Source organism: Salmo salar, chromosome 24 (assembly GCF_965601325.2).
Source record: "Salmo salar chromosome 24, fSalSal1, whole genome shotgun sequence".
Classification (NCBI taxonomy): Eukaryota; Metazoa; Chordata; class Actinopteri; order Salmoniformes; family Salmonidae; genus Salmo; species Salmo salar.
Window position 1 is genome coordinate 9,860,382 of NC_138314.1, and position 22,596 is coordinate 9,882,977.

The window sequence follows — 22,596 nt, forward strand, 5'->3', positions numbered from 1 at the left end:
ATTTTGATATCAATGTAAATGGCCCTATGGTCTGTGAGGGGAGTAGTACAAATATCTGTAGTAACACACTCACTATTAATACATTTGGATATAAACCAAAAATCGCCGAATACAACAAGTGTAGACTTGGTTTGATTTGGTTGCGTCAGCGTTCCTTCCGCTGGGCCTAAATTGCACAACAGGTAGCACTTTCTATTAACATCTTGAATCAATTATAAATGTTCACTTTGAGATATTTCGAGAAAAAATAAAGAACACTTTTAATTATATTTTGGTTTTATTATTAGTTTCGTTTAAATTGACCATTAGTGTTTTGTCAGCCAGGGTGATTGTTGAAAGTGCGACACCGAATGCTTAAGCTAGATAAACAGCTGAACTCTTGCTAGCTAGCGACGCTGACAAGTACGGGCAGGATATGTCTCAAAGATCTAGCAAGCTAGCTATACTTTTTTAACTATGCATATTATTGTCCCGTCAAAATACTAAATAATTTAGCTATCTAGTGTAAATTTTGCTAACTAGCTAAACGCTAATTTACTGTCTGAGCAATGTCTGTGCCAGACAGTGAAGAGACTTGTCTTACTAGTTAACGTTAGCTTGTCTGCTTATACTTTAGCTAGATACAGCTTGCCACAATGCTTTTTGATGATGGCTTCAACTTCCACAGCTGACATAAAAGGTTTGTTACGCAGACGCTTAATGGGAGATCATTAGCTAGTTAAGCTTTAAACGTTTGTTTCTCAAAACAGTCACATAGCCAGCTAGCTAGCTACTAGCAGAAGTTGTTAACTGTTAAGCTCACACTGTCTTGAGTCGGATGTTAACAAGAATGTGTAATTTACGGTGGCGATTTTAGCATGTAACGTTAAATCAAGCTGGGTGGCAAACTCTCCAAAATGTTTTTAGATGGATTCCAACAAAGCCACTACACAGCACATACATGAATATCACTATAAAGGTGACAAACGGTGCCCAGAAACTGTTAGGGCCTACATAAAGCTGTCCCAAAAGCAGAACTTTCTTTTCAACACCATGGAGTGAATCCCTGTTACCAATGCTACACCTGGCAGTCAACGAAACAGTTCATTGAGCCTCATTTGCTGACTTAAAAAAAAATGTATGGCTGACTTGCATAAACAAATGTGGTTTCTACTTATAATGGATATGTACAAACTATGTTCTTACAGTATTCTCCCTGTACACCAAGTCAGAATTGTAGGATAAATAAAGGGGGCATATAAGCAGGCATAAGCTTACAATATTAGATGATTACATTTCTCTAAAACAGACTATAGTCTACATGTGCACCACCAAGTCAGAAGAGTAGGTTAAGTTATGAGGGGGAAAGGGACCAAATTATTAGGGTGAGACACATGGGCTACTAACAGCTTACTACACTACATACTTAGAATTACTGTCTTAGCTACAGTATACATATCTCCCTGGCATATTACATAATTTGTGCAGCAGTATACAATACATTTTTGGACTCACCTTGTTGTGCTGTGCTCAATTAAACAGGAAGGTGGCGCGGAAGTCCTTGTGGGTAAATTTAGTCATCAAAGTCTGGCATTCTCTGGATTTATGGTGCTTTCAAGACAATTGAGAACTCGGGGAAAAAAACAAGGTTGAATCATGACGTCCGTGATCTTCAGATCTGAACTCTAGAAAGAGCCCAGAGTTTCCGAATTGGAATTCCGAGTCGGATGGCCATTCAAAATGTATTTTCCCAGTCAGAGCTCGTTTTTGTCTGAGTTCCCAGTTGTCTTGAACTCACTGTAGTCTGAGATTTCTGAGTTTCCGGTTGTTTTGAACTCGGCAGAAGTCATGCTGAATTGACAGCATTAATGTTTAGAATTTTAAGCTTGAAAATAGACCCTTCAACCCAGACTTGGACCACACACCCACTCCACTGAATAGCAGGCTAGTGATTGCTTTGCAACGCTTGCAGTTAGCCACTGTTTCCTTCAAAACCACTCATTGTTGAATTTGCAATTTCCAACTTGCGGTAATGTTTATGTCCAGTGGCCGATGAGCACCGATACGTTATCTATAATTTCTCTTCATATGACAAAGATTGAAAAGGCTTTGCCAGTAGATTGTCAACGTCATTCATGATGATGACTGCTTGTCTAACTTACTAGGTAAGATTTTGAAGGTATGATGTTGACATGTGCAGTCCAATCAAAGCTACGGTAGATATAACGTGATTTGACATTTTATCTGTGGCCAATGATCTTGAGCTTTCTTGGATGGGCACTTCTAATGTAACTCTATGGCAGCACCCAAGGGGCTTGAATTTTCAACTCTCCCTGTAGAGTTTGCGGCAACGTAGTGTCCCCATGAGTGACAGAACACAGCCATTCACGGCGTAACTAGAGAACATTACCAACCTCTACGTTCCGTATTTTCTACTGGCTGCCCCACCACCACAGAAAGCACTGAGCTAGAGTGAAACACCTGCATTTTGGAGCTGCCGTACTCAAAAACGTTAAAAGACCATGTTTGTATGCGGCTTTATTAACTCATATATATATATATATAATTTTTTTTTACATTGTTTGCAAACTGAAATGTGACGCGTATTCATGCCAGAATAACATGCAAAACAGGCAACAAAAAATATATATATTTTATTTGTTTAGCTTCACAGGTGGGGCTCAAAACCTGCCCTGAATGATGGTAATTTAGCCTATTAAAAACCAAAACTGTTTCAAGTGAGCATTCAGCAGGTCTGATGCCGAAAATAAAGTACATTCTTGCCTACTTCACCCATTTTTTTATTTATTTTTTCAAAGAAAGCAGTGTGTAGTTCCAGTAGTTACCTACACCGCTACATGGCAAAACAAGTAATTAGCTAACTACTCCCTCCCTCCCATAACGACTGCAAAATGTAGTTAAATTACATGTAGTTCACTACTCCCCAACGCTGCTTGCTGTCTAGGTATTTATATAGCTAACCTGACATAACTAACCAAGCAATGATTTTACCTCCCTCCCATAAACAGTGTGGCATGAGGGCGACAGATGCCTCGCTCCCAGCCCCAGAGATGGCACCCTACTACGAGAGGGGACAATCCAGAAACTCCCTTCCACTTCTCATGGTGAGGACATGGCACTGGTGAAGTTCACAGATCAACATGATGAGGAAGAGGAGGCAGTCTTTCCAGTCTGTAAACTCCAGAGACCAGACACAAACCAGTCGTCCACCAGTGTAGTGTCTGCCCAGGAGAAGCCTCTATTCCTCTGCAGCCAGACCCCCCCCGGTCCATCAGAGCCCTTGGTGTTGTCACAGAGTGGTGTGGCAGTCCCATACACCATCAACAGGTACGTGAGCTGTTAACTATGAAGCTGGGATTTTGCTGGGCTACCCATGTTGTTTTTGCTGTATGAATGGGGCCTTAATCAGATGCCATCAACAGGTACCTGAGGTACTACCAGAAGGAAGGGATCCAGTTCATCTATGACAACTACGCACAGTCCAGAGGATGTATCCTGGGAGATGACATGGGCCTGGGCAAGACCATTCAGGTAAAGACTAGACTGTCTCTGCAGAAACCTGATTGTTGACTGTATGTAGATAGAGTATTACCACTATTGGAGTTACCATGTGAAGAAAGACCTGCTGTTCATGACTGACGTGTGTGTCTGTCAACAGGTCATTGGTTTCCTGGCTGCTGTGCTGGGTAAAACAGGGACATGGGAAGACATTGAGAACAACAGGCCTCAGTTCCTTCACACTCAGATCCCCACACAGCGAAGCAAACCCAGAAAGGTAGATATTGAGCTATAGATTTCCCACAAGGGTAGCACTCTTTGTGGCTGATAAACTGACTGATAGTTACAAAAAAATGTTAAAACCCACATGTGCATGCCCATGCTCTCTGTTAGGGTCCTGTGTAGGTGTTGTAATGTTATCCATGGTTGTGCCCAGGTGTTCCTGATTGTGGCCCCTCTGTCGGTGCTGTACAACTGGAAAGAGGAGCTGGAGACGTGGGGTTACTTCCTGACCGTGGTGGTCCACGGTCTGAGGAAAGAGGAGGAGCTGGCTCGCATCCAGAGGGGACGCTCTGAGATCGCCCTCACCACCTACGAGACCCTACGCCTCTGTCTGGAGCAGTTTAACAGGTAACGTTAGCTAAGATAATTAGGTGTGTTGGCGTGTGTAGCCTGAAACCTTAGTAGACCTGTTTCATAATCCTATCGTGAAACTCCACCTATAAGCCTGCCACGCATTTTGACTGTGTGGCCGGTCTTCAATTCCAGCATTGACTGGTCTGCTGTGATAGTGGACGAGGCCCACAAGATCAAGAACCCCAACTCCCAGATCACTGGGGCAATGAAGGAGCTGAGGTGTCTGGTCAGAGTGGGCCTCACTGGCACAATCCTGCAGAACAACCTGGACGAGCTCTGGTGTGTCATGGACTGGTGGGTCTACACTGGCAATATAACTACTACTGTTTCTATCACTGCTGCTACAGTACGGCTGATTACCCTTATTTAGACACGTACTAGTGCAATGATGCAGAGTCGAGAGGTTACCCCAAAAAACTCCCAATACTCAGTACCACCATTTCCTTCTAAACCACTCTTTCTCTTGGGATTGACCTTCTTCCTTTGTGTACTTCAGGGCCATCCCTCGTTGCCTTGGCAGCCTGGGTAACTTCAAGAATATGTTTTCGGACCCCATCGAACTGGGGCAGAAGCACAGCGTAACTAAGCGGGCCCTAGCGACGGGCAGGAGGGCGGTCCAGGCCCTGGCTGGGAAGCTCTCCCAATGGTTTCTCCGGAGGACCAAGGCTCTTATCAGAGAGCAGCTGCCCAAAAAAGACGACAGGGTGAGTGGAGACTTCCACACAGGGTTCATGTTCATGAAGTAGGGTTGTGCAATTCTGGTAACTTTTCCAGAAATACTAGTTGGGAGTATTCCTGCTTATTCTCTGCTGATTTCAGGAATTTTCCAACAGGGATTCATGGAAAACCTGGGAATTTTGGGAAAGTTACCGGAATTTTACAACCCTAATTGAATGAATTCTCTGGCCTTGAATGCGAATATCTCTGGTCTAGCAGGTGGTTTCAAACATCTCACTAAGTGAATGGCTCCTCCATCTCTGGCCAGGTGGTGTACTGTTCGCTGACGTCGTTCCAGCAGACTGTGTACCAGGCGGTACTGGATACGGAGGACGTCACCCTGCTCTTGCGCTCCTCAGAGAAGTGTGACTGTCAGAGTGGACGCTCCCGCAGGAAGTGCTGCTATAAGGTCGGCTTTTAACTGGAACAGTTGTGTTATAACCTCTATTTGACCCGCTATGAAGAAATCTGTTATTAACTGTTTTGCACTCTTTAGTTCAGTAAACATCAGTCAAGGTTTGAATCATTGTTTGGTCTTAGTAGGTCACGTAGACTGAGCAATGGTCACAATGTTGACTTTATTGTGATAGGCCTTCCCTGTGAGGTGATGTAAATGTTTGGTCTCTTGTAAACTACAGGTGAATGCTCGGGGTGTGCGTGTGACAGACCTGTACTTCAGTTACTTGGCTATTCTCAGGAAGGTGGCCAACCACGTGGCTTTACTGCAGTCCAAGTGGAACACTAGCAAAAAGCAGGTACGCTCTCACAAGTAAAGACCTGGTTATTAATTTACTGAACGTGACAAGTTCTGTTTGGTTTAACATCTGGACATACTGTGCTCTCTCAGGAGCAGTATGTGAATGAGATCTGTGAGAAGGTGTTCCAAAAGTTTCCTGACTTCACAGAGAAATGCAAGCAGACAGCATTTGAGGCCATGTCAGACCCCATGTACAGCGGAAAGATGAAGGTAGGTGGGTCACGAGGACAAAAGTCATGTCACGTGAATGGCAAAGGCAGTTAGGTAGGCTCATATGTTTACATATAGTATCAGGTTTTTAAGAGAAGTATTTGTCTCATTTGGATCCTTGGTTGATATCCCTTCTCCTCTACCCCCTGTCATAGGTTCTACAGAGGTTGTTGAAACATTACGTGCAGAGAAAAGACAAAGTACTATTATTCTCCCTCTCCACTAAGGTAAAACGTTTTCATTGTGTTTGTAGCCACAGGGATTCTGTCATTGGTGTCTAACTGTTTGTATTTGTGTGTCTCTGTGTTTGTGTGTATGTACTGTAGATGGATGTCATGTGTGAGAGTTGGGGGGGATCTGTAGGGGTGTTTGTGTGTGTGTGTGTGTGTGTGTGTGTGTGTGTGTGTGTGTGTGTGTGTGTGTGTGTGTGTGTGTGTGTAAGAAAATGGCTGTGGTAGATGATGGTGAGATCATGCACTGGGCTTTAGGTGGTGTCAGAGCTCTAGTTCAGACACAACCAAAGCATGGATTGCTGTCTTACTTACTTTGTCCATAGACTGCTTACACGATGAGGAAACTATCCCTTTAAGCGTACAGTGCATTCAAAGTATTCAGACCCTTGACGTTTTCCACATTTTGTGACGTTTTAGCCTTATTCTAAAATGAATTAAGTATTTTTTTTCCTTCATAAATCTCCACGCATTAACCCATAATGACAAAGCAAAAACAGGTTTAGATATTTTTTTGCAAATGTATTAAAATGTATTTTCTACAATGTAGAAAATAGTAAAAATAAATAAAATAAATAAATAAACTCTTGAATTACCTTTTACTTTGTTGAAGCACCTTTGGCAGCGATTATAGCCTCGATTCTTCTTGGGTATGACGCTACAAGCTTGGAACACCTGTATTTGGGGAGTTTCTCCCATTTCTTCTCTGCAGATCCTCTCAAGCTCTGTCAGGTTGGATGGGAAGCGTCGCTGCATAGCTATTTTCAGGTCTGTCCAGAGATGTTTGATCGGGTTCAAGTCCGGGCTCTGTCTGGATCACTCAAGTACATTCAGAGACGTGTCCCGAAGAACCTCCTGCGTTGTTTTGGCTGTGTGCTTAGGGTTGTTGTCCTGTTGGAAGGTGAAGCTTTGCCCAAGTCTATGGTCCTGAGCGCTCTGGAGCAGGTTTTCATCAAGGATCTCTGTACTTTGCTTCGTTCCTCTTTGCCTTGATCCTTACTAGTCTCCACAGCATGATGCTGCCACCACTATGCTTCTCTGTAGGGATGGTGCCAGGTTTCATCCAGATGTGATGCTTGGCATTCAGGCCAAAAAGCTCAATCTTGGTTTCATCAGACCAGACAATCTTGTTGCTTATGGTCTGAGAGTCCTTTAGATGCCTTTTGGCAAACTCCAAGCGGCCTGTCATGTGCCTTTTACTGAGGAGTGGCTTCCGTCTGGTCACTCTACCATAAAGACCTGATTGGTGGTGCTGCAGATATAGTTGTCGTTCTGGAAGGTTCTCCCATCTCCACAGAAGAACTCTGGAGCTCTGTCAAATCAAATCAAATTTATTTATATAGCCCTTCGTACATCAGCTGATATCTCAAAGTGCTGTACAGAAACCCAGCCTAAAACCCCAAACAGCAAGCAATGCATGTGAAAGAAGCACGGTGGCTAGGAAAAACTCCCTAGGAAAAACTCCCTAGAAAGGCCAAAATCCTAGGAAGAAACCTAGAGAGGAACCAGGCTATGAGGGGTGGCCAGTCCTCTTCTGGCTGTGCAGGGTGGATATTATAACAGAACATGGTCAAGATGTTAAAATGTTCATAAATGACCAGCATGGTCAAATAATAATAATCATAGTAGTTGTCGAGGGTGCAACAAGCACGTCCGGTGAACAGGTCAGGGTTCCATAGCCGCAGGCAGAACAGTTGAAACTGGAGCAGCAGCACGGCCAGGTGGACTGGGGACAGCAAGGAGTCATCATACCAGGTAGTCCTGAGGCATGGTCCTAGGGCTCAGGTCCTCCGAGAGAAAGACATAAAGAGAGAAAGAGAGAATTAGAGAGAGCATATTTAAATTCACACAGGACACCGGATAAGACAAGAGAAATACTCCAGATGTAACAAACTGACCCTAGCCCCCCGACACATAAACTACTGCAGCATAAATACTGGAGGCTGAGACAGGAGGGATCAGAAGACACTGTGGCCCCATCCGATGATACCCCCGGACAGGGCCAAATAGGCAGGATATAACCCCACCCACTTTGCCAAAGCACAGCCCCCACACCACTAGAGGGATGTCTCCAACCACCAACTTAGCGTCCTAAGACAAGGCCGAGTATAGCCCACAACGATCTCCGCCATGGCACAACCCAAGGGAGGTTGTGCCATCGGGTTCTTGGTCACCTCCCAGACCAAGGCCCTTCTCCCCCGTTTGCTCAGTTTGGCTGGTCGGCCAGCTTTAGGAAGAGTCTTGGTGGTTGTAAACTTCTTCCATTTAAGATTGATGGAGGCCACTGTGTTCTTGGGGGCCTCCAATGCTGCAGAAATGTTTTGGTACCATTCCCCAGATCTGACAATTCTTTCGACCTCATGGCTTGGTTTTTGCTCTGACATGCACTTTCAATTGTGGTACCTTTATATAGACAGGTGTGTGCCTTTCCAAATTATGTCCAATCAATTGAATTTACCACAGATGGACTCCAAGTTGTAGAAACATCTCAAGGGTGATCAATGGAAACAGGATGCACCTGAGCTCAATTTCAAGTCTCATAGCAAAGGATCTGAATACTTATGTAAATATGGTATTTCTGTTTTTTATTTTGAATACATAATACATTTTGCAAACATTTCTAAAAGCCGTTTTCGCTTTGTCATTATGGGATATTGTGTGTAGATTGATGAGGAACATGTTTTATTTAATCTATTCTAGAATAAGGCTGCAACGTAACAAAATGTGGAAAAAGGGGAAGGGGTCTGAATACTTTCCGAATGCACTGTATACTTGTGATAACACTCCACCTCACCAAAAGGAAGTGTTTTCAATATGTTGTGTTAACCCTTTAGCTGCTGGACGTGCTGGAGAGCTACTGCATGGCAGATGGGCTGGAGTATAGCAGACTGGATGGCAACACCAAGTCCAGAGAGAGGCTGAAGATTGTCAAAGAGTTCAACAGCTGCCCTGACATCAACCTCTGCCTGGTCTCCACCATGTCAGTGCCACTCCCACCACCCCTCATAGCTCTGCTTTAACAGAGCACAACAATATGATTGTGTTGGATGTTTGTGCCCCAAATGGCACCCTATTCCCTACATAGTGCACGGCCCTGCTCAAAAGTAGTGCACTATATAGGGAATAGCGTGCCAGTTGGGACACAGGCTATGTTTGAAATGAATGGACCACTGACTGTAGGTTTGCTTGTCTGTTTCTGCCCCCCCAGGGCAGGGGGTCTGGGTCTGAACTTTGTGGGGGCCAACATTGTGGTCCTGTTTGATCCCACCTGGAACCCTGCCAATGACCTGCAGGCAATTGACAGGTATGCTGCAATATCCATACATGCCATGTACTTACATAGAAGTACATAGTCAGAACCTTACAGGGTTCTTTCCAATTTGTTGTATCAAATCCAACTTTATTTGTCACATGCGCCCGAATACAAGTGTAGACCTTACTGTGACATGCTTACTTACAAGCCCTTAATCAACAGCGCAGTTCAAGAAGAGTTAAGAAAATATTTACCAAATTAACTAAAGTAAAAAGGTATAATTAACAAAATAACAATAACGAGGCTATATACAAGGGGTACTGAGTCAGTGTGCGGGGGTACAGGTTAGTTGAGGTAATTTGTACATGTAGGTAGGGGTGAAGTGATAAAACATCAAGTAGCAGCAGTGTACAAAATAAATGGAGGGGGTCCTAGACTTGGCGCTCCGGTACTGCTTGCGGTGCGGTAGCAGAGAAAACAGTCTATGACTTGGGTGACTAGAGTCTCTGACAATTTTATGGGCTTTCCTCTGACACCGCCTATTACTGGATGGCAGGAAGCTTGGACCCAGTGATGTACTGGGCCGTACGCACTACCCTCTGGTGCACCGTACGGTCAGATGTCGAGCAGTTGCCATACCAGGCGGTGATGCAACCGGTCAGGATGCTCTCGATGGTGCAGCTGTAGAACTTTTTGAGGATCTGGGGACCCATGCCAAATCTTTTCAGTCTCATATTCTATGTCTGTATACACAATGCCAGTGTTAACAACAGTGATCTCTGTGCTGGTGTGGGACCCATAGGTCACCCTTTATGGCTTATTGACCTGAATGGGGACCCCTCTTCTATTCCTTTATATTTCCATGATGTGACCTCTCCTCAGGACATATTGTATAGGCCAGTGCAGGGACTTGACAGTGTGTGACCTCTCCTCAGGGCGTATCGTATAGGCCAGTGCAGGGACTTGACAGTGTGTGACCTCTCCTCAGGACATATTGTATAGGCCAGTGCAGGGACTTGACAGTGTGTGACCTCTCCTCAGGGCGTATCGTATAGGCCAGTGCAGGGACGTGACAGTGTTCAGACTCATCTCTCTGGGAACAGTGGAGGAGGTCATCTACCTGCGCCAGGTCTACAAACAGGTACAGTCATCCTAAGCCTTTCATCACAGTATGCTGTCTGCACATACAATTATTGTGTTTGAGGATTTCTAAATTGCTTTCATGGAGGATTGGCTTGAATTGTGTGGATAACCACACAATGTATTTTCATCATGAGCAAAAGCTATTCGTTTTCTACCCAAAGTTGCAAAGAAAATGTTGTGATCCATTTATTAAACACAAGAGACCAGCAAAATGGATAAAAGGGTGTGGCGGTAGCAGGAACAGCGATATCTTGTGGGCAAAGCCTGGTACTTTCACACTCATTTATGGGGGAAAATGCAAGATACTTTAATGGCTAATTTCTCTGAACAAGGGGAAAACACATCACCAAATTCACTGAGAATATATTACATAGTATGAATAAACAATACTCCAATACGCAACTTCATACTACTTGTCAAACATAGAGAACTGATACTATATACTGGATGTTGGTGTGAGCTTTGGGAGTTCTGTGGGTGACTTTTGACCATTTTATTTGGATTCCTCCCTTAATCGGTTTTAAGAGGTTTGGTCCAAATCGGATGTTGGATACTATATTTATTGAATCTTAGATGAATCCTATACATTGAAATGGCCAATTTGGGTGCAATCAATTAGCTTAGATCTCAGATCAAATTATATTTCAACAAAACTACTGTTGCAGGAATGCTTATCCGATATGTTCTTAACTACAGAAGCCAATTCAAAACAATGGCTTGCTGAAATGGAACGACCCAGAAAATATTGGCATTTAGATGGGGAAACCAACCATCTAATGTTCTCTTCCTACATCCCTGTCTGTGACTCTGCAGCAGTTGCAGTCTTCTGTAGTGGGTAAGGAGAGTGCCCGGCGGTACTTTGATGCAGTGCAGGGGTCCGACGACCAGAAGGGGGAGCTGTTTGGGATACAGAACCTCTTCAGGCTGCAGACCCAGGGGACCTGCCTCACCAGGAGAATACTGGAGGTCAGAAGTCAAATAGCCTGAGTGGACAACCCTGGTACTTTGTGTTACATGTTTGTGTGTATTTCTATCTCTGTTTATGTACATGTATGCTCAAGTGTGTGTGTGGGCGTGTTCCTCTCAGCGGGAGGGACGAGTGGAGGTAGGAGTAATGACGGCCAGCACCCACACAGGGGAAGAGGAGGAGAGGAAGAGCGAGAGCGTGAGTAAATGCCTTTCTCAGGGACCCGTGACGGGCACGTCTTTCCCATCTCTAACTCCCTCTCCTTTCCCAGGCGGCCCTCTCATCCCTCCATTCCCACGTGAAAGAGACGATTCCTCACACGTGCGACTTCCTGTCGCTCCTTCACCGGCCCCTTCTTACTCTTCTCTCTCTCCTTCCTCTTTCCCCCTTTTCCCCTCATCTCTCTTTCGTGCTCTCTCTCTGTGATAGTGTCCCAACAGATGGACATAATTATCCCTCTGTAATGACAGGACCAGACCACACTGAAGGCCGTCTGTTCTGTTGTGTGGTATTTATTTACCCAATAGTTTGGCCTCTATCTACTGTGACAGTTCCCAGCTAAGACCCAACACAACTGTCCCTTTTTAGTAGGCCGGGTATGTACTGGGGGACGTTCAGATTTTAACAGCCATACACAATACACCAGGGTGTAGTAAAACACACACACACCACACACACACACACACACACACTACAGAAGAATCATCTGGTTGGCAAAAACCATAAGATTAGTATCGCTGTAGGTGGTCCCACTCATAAAGGCCCTCGCATAACTCCCATGCACGCTATAAAAGCTACAATGTATCCTATTGTTTCGTATTCATGACTCATGGCATGTCACATTTATGTATGGATGATTTATTGTTACAAGCTTCTTTGCATTACCTAGCACTGCTAAATTCTTTATGAATGACCAATCCTGTTCTGTAGCCTGGTGATGCCATCAGCCCCAGGTCACAACCAAATACAACATACAGAAGACTCCATAGCTTTGATGATCTCCTTAGTGCCGCTTTCCTACCAGACCTAACGCAGTGGTAAATCTTAGCACTGGCGGTAGAGCTATACGTCTTTTTGTTTGTCCTACATTTTTTAGCTATTTTCACAGCGGGAATTGTGAGCGTAATAGCTGGCTCACTGGCCAGTCGCCGTGTTTCATGGCTTAATATTGCATGTCGTCTCACGATCTTTGCGTGGTCATCAACTCCAATTCGTCTGGGGCCACGGAACATTCTCGTTCTAGTCATTTGTGGATTAATACTACAGTTTATGAAATAGCATAGACTACAGTAGCCTAACGAGTAGCCTAACAGCCATGTTTTCTCAATATGTTTGGAGTGTTGACAGTCAACATTGTTGTAATTGGCTAAAACGAGTATAGGCCTACATGTCTTTAAGCATCGCACTTCTCAAAAAATACTAGGCTCCTGTAAATTGAATTGAATGCGTGAGGCACGTTCTCAATAAACAAGATCTAACCTAAGCCTACCGTTGATATGGCGTTATAGGACTGAAGAATATGAATATGTTATGAGGTGACCGGACAAGAGGCGCTCTTTGGAAATGGAGACGAATACAAGCCGAAATGGAGAGCGTGCACTGCAGGTGAATTGTGAATAACGAAAGGCATGATGGCTAAAAGCCTTTTTAAGTATCTTTTTATGAATAAGCTAATGCATGGCCAAGATAAGATACCAGACGCATTGCTGTTGAACCAGCTTTCGTTATAGTAGGGTAATGGTAGCCTGCTGAGTTAAAAAAATAAAATAAAAAATTTAACGGAAAACAAGCCACTTTTACAGGAAATTAACTTAAATGTTTCTAAATACGAGGGTCACCGGCAACATCTCATCTCTCGTTCCATGATGGACATATGAACATGTAGCCTACATGAAGGGGTTTTTACGCACATAACAAACAATAACAGGAGCTAGCTAAAATAATATACAACACATAGATTAAAGGGGATGTCCACTCACCGTTTTGCTGCTCCTAAACTTGATCTTTAAATAAAGGTTTGGTGATGATTTATTTTGAAGCGGTCTCACGAGCCAAACCCTTTATCAATAGTCTTGACTACTTAGCGAATGCTTTGGTCAGGACAAAAAAAAAAGCAGCCTTCATTGAGAGGAGAGGAGGGGAGCATATGCTTGATTTGATTTGATCAAATTAAACAAAAAAAAACATGACTTTTTTTATATTTCTAAATACGAGGTGTATGGACAAACAAAAAAATCACCTCTTGTTCCATGTGCATCACTGCTGGATAGGCTGCTCTTCCGCTGTTCGAATCCACGCCTTAACCAACCGCGTTAGCTCTAAGACCAGCCTTCAGTTGGTTTAAATATCCCTACCAGCGCTGCCTGAAATTGGCACGTTGGCCAATGTTTTTAACGACAAACCTCAGATATTGCCACCCCTCCCACCTTAGCAAAAGTGAGCTCATAATAACACCTGTAAATTACCAATCCTGGCGCAAGGGTTTTAAAATAATTTATATATATTTTTTTTTAAATATAAAGACTCTGTTGACCTTGTGTTGCAGGAGGCTGGGGAGGTTTCCGCAAGGGACCACTGTGAACTGGGCAATGGAGGGGCGATCGGCAGTGTAGGGGCCTCGAGGATCCCCAGGGGAACAACCAGGGGGGTACTGGACTTCAGCAGTGGCAGTGAGGAGGAGGAGGGGGGACGGGGGGGCAGGAGTAAGGTGGAGAAGGGGAACACTACCCTTCCTGGCCGACTCAGTCTCCTACAGCATGGCTTCTCCAGGTTGCTCCAGAGGTCAGGGGTCAGGGCTGGGTCAGGGTCAGAATCAGGGGAGCATAGCCAGAGTGAGGGGGGAAGGAGTGATTCTGAGGAGGACAGTGATGAAGACAGTTCTGCCATGGCACCAAAGGGCCTCAGCACCGCAGGGAGTGGGGGCCCCCAGATCCCTACATTGGCCCCCAAGGGTGGGAACCACCTGGATGCAGCTCCTCTGAAGAACGACTGGGACGTCTCCAGTGGCTCTGAGAGGGAGGAAGAAAGGAATGGAGGGAGAGGGGATGGACAGAGGGGGCGAGACCATGATCCTGTTACACTGTCAGGAGAGAGTGATGACATGGCGAGAAAAATACCAAATCTGAAACAAGGAATAAGGAGGAAGAGGAGGGTGGAGGAGGACAGTGATGATGATTCACCCCCCTCCGGCGGAGGCAAACGACCTAACACTAAAACTCCAGTTTCCAGAATGCACCAGGTGGTGTTTGACTCTGAGTCTGAGGACATTGACATAGACATTGAGGAGCTAATCAGACCTTGTGCACAAACTCATGTGCTTAAGAGACGCCCAGCACACCTGAGAAGGAGGGAGATGGGGAGAGATGGTGGTAGTAAGAGAGAGACCAGCAACAGACCAGTAGACCAGAGTAGAAGAACCAGACAAGCAGAGGACATTGAGACTTTTACCTCCTCAGACGAAAACCACACTCCAGTCGTAAGAGTCCGATCTGTTACAGCCCCACAGAACCACAATCATGGCCCAGACCCACAGACAGACCAACACGGAGCGGGGGCGTTTACAGGTCTGAAAAACCCAAAAGCGAACCAGACTGTCCCTTCTGCCAAAGGACCGTCCTGTGGAACGATTGACAATGTGTTAGGTAAGGTCAAAGTGGGATTTTCAAATAAAAAAAACCCTGTCGTATCATGTGTGTCAGCAAACATCAGGGGCTTGTATTCATAAAGCATCTCGGAGTAGATCAGGACTGCTACTCTGAGATGCCTCTTGGATACGGGCCCAATTCTGTACCAAGAGGAAGAGAGTAGAATTTGCCTATAAGTACAGACTTATATCTCCTATTCGTGTGTGTGTTGTAGGTGGTGTACGGGAGGTGGTTTACACCCACTCTAACCAACATGTGGTGGGCGGGAGCAAGGCCGAGGAGCGAATCAGCAGAGTCGCTCTCAGAGACGTGTTTGAGCGCAGGAAGTTCTCCCAGCTTCCAGCCAATGAACTCCGGGACACACAGGAGGTACACACCCACTACCTGGTGAAGCCCAAACCACCCAACGAGTCGATAGTCTAGTGTCCTATTCCAAATCAACTCCCTAACCCCTTTCCCTTGTCCCTTACTTGTCAGTGTGATTAGAAGGAACGTATCATATCTGTGCGTGTGCGTATATTACAGACCCAGCCTGAACACACGCCACCATTCCGTACTTCCCATAATGATGTTGGTTGGGTGGGAGCAGTGCACAGACCCAGTGTGGACCACCCAGTCACACACACCATCAGAAGCGTCCACCACCCCACCCAACACACCACTGTCATTATCGGAGAGACCCCCGGAACCATCCGAAGGTGAGTTATTCCTAGTAGGGCAGGGCAGAGAGCCAAATCTAACCACCGTTATGGTGTGCAGCGCCCTCAACTGGTGGAAAGGGGTTCTCTTTCGTGTGTGTGTGTGTGTGTGTGTGTGTGTGTGTGTGTGTGTGTGTGTGTGTGTGTGTGTGTGTGTGTGTGTGTGTGTGTGTGTGTGTGTGTGTGTGTGTGTGTGTGTGTGTGTGAGAGAGAGAGAGAGAGAGACCACCTCTGAGCTAACCCTCTCAACCATTTCCCAGAACCTTGGTTAGTTAGAATATGGTTAGTTTCTGTTTTAATGGTGGTGGTAGAATATGGTTAGTTTCTGTTTTAATGGCTGTGACAGAATATGGTTAGTTTCTGTTTTAATGGTGGTGGTAGAATATGGTTAGTTTCTGTTTTAATGGTGGTGGTAGAATATGGTTAGTTTCTGTTTTAATGGTGGTGGTAGAATATGGTTAGTTTCTGTTTTAATGGTGGTGGTAGAATATGGTTAGTTTCTGTTTTAATGGTGGTGGTAGAATATGGTTAGTTTCTGTTTTAATGGTGGTGGTAGAATATGGTTAGTTTCTGTTTTAATGGTGGTGGTAGAATATGGTTAGTTTCTGTTTTAATGGCTGTGACAGAATATGGTTAGTTTCTGTTTTAATGGCTGTGACAGAATATGGTTAGTTTCTGTTTTAATGGTGGTGGTAGAATATGGTTAGTTTCTGTTTTAATGGCTGTGACAGAATATGGTTAGTTTCTGTTTTAATGGCTGTGACAGAATATGGTTAGTCCATGTTGTTTTGGGGACAGTTGCGCCTTAGAAAAAGGGCACTATATCATTCCATGACTATCAGAAATGTACCCTAAATATACACTACATGACCAAAAGTATGTGGACACCTGCTCGTTGAACATGTCATTACAAAATCATGGGCATTAATATGGATTTGATCCACCCTTTGCTGCTATATCAGCCTCCACTCTTCTTGGAAGGCTTTCCACTAGATGTTGGAACATTGCTGCGGGGACTTGCTTCCATTCAGCCACAAGAGCATTAGTGAGGTCGGGCACTGATGTTGGGCATTTAGGCTTGGCTCACAGTTCGCGCTCAAATTCATCCCAAATGTGTTCGATGGGGTTGAGGTCCGGCTCTATGCAGGCCAATCAAGTTCTTTCACACTGACCTTGACAAACCATTTCTGTATGGATCTCGCTTTGTGCACTGGGGCATTCTCATGCTGAAACAGGAAAGGGCCTTCCCCAAACTGTTGCCACAAAGTTGGAAGCACAGAATAGCCTAGAATGTCATTGTATGCTGTAGTGTTAAGATTTCCCTTCACTGGAACTAAGGGCCCTAGCCCCAACCATGAAAATCAGCCCCAGACCATTAATCCTCCTCCATCGCAGTTGACAGTATGCATTACAGCAGATAGCTTTCTCCTGGCATCCGCCAAACCCAGATTCGTCCGTCAGACTGCCAGATGGTGAAGCGTGATTCATCACTCCAGAGAACGTGTTTCCACTGCTCCAGAGTCCAATGGCGGCGCGCTTTACACAACTTCAGCCGACGCTTGGCATTGCGCATGGTGATCTTAGGCTTGTGTGTGGCTGCACGGCCATGGAAACCCATTTCATGAAGCTCCCGACGAACAGTTCTTGTGCTGAAGTTGCTTCCAGAGGCAGTTTGGAACTCGGTAGTGAGTGTTGCAACCGAGGACAGACTATTTTCTATGAGCTTGTGTGGCCTACCACTTCACGGCTGAGTCCTTGTTGCTCCTAGACGTTTCCACTTCACAATAACAGCACTTATGTTTGACTAGGGCAGCTCTAGCAGGGCAGAAATTTGACGAACTGACTTCTTGGAAAGGTGGCATCCTATGACCGTGCCACGTTGAAAGTCACTGAGCTCATCAGTACGGGCCATTCTACTGCCAATGTTTGTCTATGTAGATTGCATGGCTGTGTGGTCGATTTTAATACACCTGTCAGCAACGGGTGTGGCTGAAATAGCCAAATCCACTCATTTGAAAGAGTGACCACGTACTTTTGTATATATAGTGTTTATCCACGAAGCATCACCTACTTTCAAGCCAACATTTTCCTATTTTCTAGTAGTTTGTAATATGTTATCACGCAACTTTCCTACGCTCTCTGAGCCGAATCCTGTGTGTGTGTGTGTTCCCCATGTAGGCAGCAGCTGGAGGAGATGGCGTGTGTATTTGGATCCGGTTCATTGAGACAGTTTGCTGAGGAGGTTCTGAGGAGTACCTCTGCCCAGAGACTGGCTCAGCTACGACAGTACTACACTGACCAGGGCCCTGAGGTGGCTTCCATCATCAGGGAGAACTTCGCAGAACCACACACAGCCCAGCCCAAAGTTGACAGGACAGCCTCCAAGCCTTCCTCCTCCTCTACAACCAAACACAGACCCAGCTCCAAAAGGAACCAAAGAGTTGCTCTAGAACCCCAAGCAGAACCTAGAACCCCACAAAGGTCCCTCCCAGAACCCCAGAGGGATGTTCCCTCTTCTGAGGAGCAGAGGGTCCGGAACGCCAGAGGAGGGAAGAAGAAGAGTGGTAATAGTAGAATATCGAGAGCTGCTCAGTACTCCAGCTCAGACCTGGACAATAGTAGGAGTAGTCCTCTGGGACCAGGGGCCTCTGGAGCTCAACCCGTTTCCTCCTCATCTTCTTCAGCTCTCAACCATCCCGAGGCTAAGCCTACAGCCAGCCCCCAGAGAGGGAGGAGCAGCCTGCTGTCCTCCCCCAGGAAGAGTGAGGCTGTGGGGAGGCAGCGGTACAGAGCTCAGCCTTCCTCTCCCCCCAGCCAGCAGGTCCTCCTCACAGAGCTGCTAGGAGACACCTCCATCCTGGACGACCTGCTGCGACCCAGAAGCAAGGCCTCCTCAGAGCCTCAGAGGGGCTTCCCAAAAACCCCTACCTCACGGGCTGTCTTTACACCCACTTCTCACTCTGCCACACCTGCCTCCTGTCACCCTACAACGCCTCCCAAACCGCCCAGCACACCCCACCCTCGGCCCCTGACAAAATCCATCCCAGGCCCTTCTTCTACTACTACTCCCCCCTCTCGATCCGTCACCACACCCCTCACACACCCCATTACACCACTTTTCTCTCTAGCCCCTGAGAGGTCAAAGAACAGCCACAGAGACTTCTGGGACATTTTGGAGGAGGGTAACGAGGAGAGGATCAACAAACTGACGGACCCGTCGGAGGTAGAGAGGGTGTGTGAGAGTGCTAGCATCAGGGCCAGAGGAGGAACAGGGGGAGGAGAGGAGAAAGGGAATACGTCACTCTGGAAGAGGAACGACAAGTTCCTGTGGAAGAAGTGATTCTGGGGGAGACATGACGACATGCAAATGTGTTTTGCGTTCGACTTTTATTATTATGATGCTTTTTTTAAACGAAAAATGTAATCGTTTTGGTTATTGTAACCTATCCTGAAATTATAGATAAGTACGTGTGTGTGTGTGTGTGTAAGTCAACCGTGTAGACAAAACCATGTGTGTGCGTGCTCATGTATGTTTGTGCAGTATGGAAATGTACATTGTAATCCAGAACATTAATGCCATGTGCCATTGACTTAGGCCAGACATGGTCTGACTGTGTCAGTGGTGGTAACCCGAGTTTCCTGCTGAACTAATTAGTGACCACCAGCCTGAGAATCTCATGTCTGGTCACTTACATGGCAGGACCCTTGGTGGTCCTAATAAAAATCTCCCTTTTAAATTAGACCTGTCATTTCGAGCCCAAATCCCCCCCCGCCCCTTGTTCACTCACTTTATCTGTGTGTCTGTCTTTTCCTATATATTCTTTCTCAATAGACGGTGTGTATGGGAAGTGGGCCAGGGGCTGTCTGGGGGCAGAGCCTGTGGTGGGTGCATGTCTGGGCGCTCCTTCCCGCATCAGTACTCTGCAAAATGACAGGCTGTGGTTGTGCTCAGCTCTGCTTCTAATGGCCTCAGAGTGGAGGCCACTGCTGCACCATTACAGCATTAACGAGGTAAAAGGGAGGCTGAGAAAAGAGCTGCTGAACCCCCCGCCCATTACCCTCATCCCACCACAGGCACCTTCCAAAAGGCACCCTATTCCCTATATAGCGTACTAGTTTTAACCATCACCCATAGGCACTATATAGGGAACAGGGGTAGCGTTTTGAACGGGCCCACAAACCATCAGACTGATGCTTCCCTTCACCTCACAGGCTGTCATCCACTGACTATTGCAGATGTGCAGTGTAGTTGTGCACCTACAGTCTTTTGCATATAGAGAACCAGTAGGATTTGGATGTGCCCCATCTGTGGGTCCTGGCCCACCATTTTGGGGACGACTGCTGTATACCATCTCTGATAGTTACTGAATAGAGGTGCGTGTGTGCGAGAGAGAAAGCCACGCAGCTGTTTGACCTCTCAGCTGAGGTAAGCAGAGCCCCAAAGGGTGCAGCTCTGTTAATGTGTTTTGTTTAGCTGAAATGAGAAAGTGCTGATAGCTATCAATAAACAACAAGACTAATACGTGCCTCAACAGAACACTGCTCCGCTGCCAAAGCTGTGTGTGTAGCCCTTCTGGGTGGTAGAAGGTGCACACAGACAGGCCACACATCTGCCACGCCTGTTCAAATCCGAGACTGAGGACAATAAAAAAGCCCTTTCTATGTCTCTTTCCTCCTCAAACTCACGCCACGAACAGATTCCCATCTACCTCCCCTCCCCTCTTTGCTCAGTCTGGTTCAAGTGCAATGACAGTCAGGCTTAAGGTTTTAGAAATGTACAAATGCACTTAATGATTGTAAAGAATTGGACACCTCTACAGTACATCATGCCCCAATGATTCCCAATGTTGTCCTGTCTAAAAGCTATCTAAAAGGATTCCAGCTCTTCAGTGACGTGAGAAATGCAAACCGAGTGCTGTTCTGTCCTCTGGATGGATGTCAATAAAAAAAAACAGGTGGAACATGTTTAGCAAGAAGCACTGAGGACTAAAATACACAAGTACAAGAGTCAAAGAGTTGTTTGTGTTCACTGGATTATGGGTCCACTTGTGTCTACCATCTTTTCACCCGGTTTTGCTGTATTTTGTTCCCTATTTTGGGCATCGCTTTTGACCAAAAATGGACTGCTGGCTTTTTCTAAGTCTTTTCTCTGTGTGTCAGGACGGTGAGAGGACTTTCTGGATTCCCTGTCGCAATTACCCAAGAGTCTGTCCATCCATCTGGCTGGCTGGGTTTACTTGCAGAAGTCAGGCAGAGACAGACAGAGCGTGTGGTTTGATTGGTGAAAGAAAGGCCAATGGAGACCTTTCCTCTCAGGTTTCTACAGAGATAGAAACGACAAGTAACTGCCAAAATAAAGGAAACAAAATATATTGAAAGCAGGTGCTTCCACACAGGTTCAGTTCCTGAGTTAATTAAGCAATTAACATCCCGTCATGCTTAGGGTCATGTATAAAAATGCCCAGTTGCCCATGATTTTGGCTACCATGGCTAGAAGAAGAGATCTCGGAACGTGGGGTGGCATAGGGGGTTTAACGGGTGTGTGTGATAGTCACTAGATCTCAACCCAATTGAAAACTTGTTGGAAATTCTGGAGGGGTGCCGGAGACAGCGTTTTCCAACACCATCAACAAAACACCAAATGATGGAATTTCTTGTGGAAGAATGGTGTCGCATTCTCCAATAGAGTTCCATACGCTTGTAGAATCTATGCCAAGGTGCCTTGAAGCAGTTCTGTCACCTCGTGGTGGCCCAACGCCCTATTAAGACACTTTATGTTGGTGTTTGTTTTATTTTGGCAGTTACCTGTCCGTCTGCTGTATTGGAGCTCGCAGCTCTTCATGAGGAACTAAGAATTTGAGAAAAGAAGGCGATGGTAACCTTGGCAGAATGTGGTATTTTTGCCACATGTATTTTGCATGTGGATGTATAAGTCATTTAAATAATGCATCAGCTGCTATTAGCCCCCCCCCCCCCCCCCAAAAATAGATATTCCTAAAACCATCTATTCATCGTCTGTCTGTCCATCCAACCATTCCTCCTTTCTCATTATTGTCGTGTTCATTCAGCGATTTCAGTTATTTTACCTTATCCCCTCACCCACTTACATTTCTCTCCTTATGCCTCCCTTTCTCAGTCCTCTATATCTTTTTGCTTGCCATAGTGTTTACCATCTTATCCTTTCCCTTTTTGGTTGAAAATGTTTGTAAGTGGCTATTCTATACTATAGTGTTACTGTGTATGTACTACGTTTAGTACTACGAAACTCAGCAAAAAAAGAAACGTCCCTTTTTCAGGACCCCGTCTTCCAAAGATAATTCGTAAAAATCCAAAAAACTTCACAGGTCTTCATTGTAAAGGGTTTAAACACTGTTTTCCATGCTTGTTCAATGAACCATAAACAATTAACAACCGTTCCACAGGTGCATGTTCATTAAGACACTAACAGCTTACAGACGGTAGGAAATTAAGGTCACAGTTATGAAAATTTAGGACACTAAAGAGGCCTTTCTACTGACTCTAAAAAACACCAAAAGAAAGATGCCCAGGGTCCCTGCTCATCTGCGTGAACGTGCCTTGGGCATGCTGCAAGGAGGCATGAGGACAGCAGATGTGGCCAGGGTAATAAATTGCAATGTCTGTACTGTGAGACGCCTAAGACAGAGCTACAGGGAGACAGGACGAACAGCTGATCGTCCTCGCAGTGGCAGACCACGTGTAAAAACACCTGCACAGGATCGGTAAATCCGAACATCACACCTGTGGGACAGGTACAGGATGGCAACAACAACTGCCGAGTTACACAAATCCTTCCATCAGTGCTCAGACTGTCTGCAATAGGCT

At 45.6% G+C, this 22,596-nt stretch overlaps 1 protein-coding gene across 2 annotated transcripts; it reads left to right on the plus strand.

Moving 5' to 3' along the window:
- The first annotated feature begins 374 nt into the window (after positions 1 to 374).
- On the plus strand, positions 375 to 20,766 carry ercc6l2 (excision repair cross-complementation group 6-like 2). Of its 2 annotated transcripts, XM_014171040.3 has the most exons (20): positions 375 to 679; positions 3,009 to 3,327; positions 3,423 to 3,531; positions 3,659 to 3,775; positions 3,935 to 4,128; positions 4,267 to 4,428; positions 4,631 to 4,838; positions 5,120 to 5,260; positions 5,490 to 5,606; positions 5,699 to 5,818; positions 5,974 to 6,045; positions 8,883 to 9,028; positions 9,257 to 9,352; positions 10,343 to 10,442; positions 11,258 to 11,410; positions 11,532 to 11,609; positions 13,957 to 15,052; positions 15,270 to 15,424; positions 15,581 to 15,753; positions 17,932 to 20,766. In XM_014171040.3, the coding sequence occupies exons 1-20, from the start codon at positions 646 to 648 to the stop codon at positions 19,091 to 19,093; spliced, it is 4,752 nt and encodes a 1,583-aa protein (XP_014026515.1). In that variant the 5' UTR covers positions 375 to 645; the 3' UTR covers positions 19,094 to 20,766. The 2 variants fall into 2 exon arrangements, with proteins under 2 accessions (XP_014026515.1, XP_014026516.1); XM_014171041.3 differs by lacking the exons at positions 13,957 to 15,052; positions 15,270 to 15,424; positions 15,581 to 15,753; positions 17,932 to 20,766 and adding an exon at positions 11,683 to 13,917.
- The last annotated feature ends 1,830 nt before the right edge of the window (positions 20,767 to 22,596 follow it).

Coding starts and splice junctions, on each gene's coding strand:
- ercc6l2 (XM_014171040.3), top strand. CDS start 646: ATGATGGCTTCAACTTCCACAGCTGACATAAAAG. Junction 3,532..3,658: donor GCCTGGGCAAGACCATTCAG/GTAAAGACTAGA, acceptor GTCTGTCAACAG/GTCATTGGTTTCCTGGCTGC. Junction 15,053..15,269: donor AACGATTGACAATGTGTTAG/GTAAGGTCAAAG, acceptor TGTGTGTTGTAG/GTGGTGTACGGGAGGTGGTT.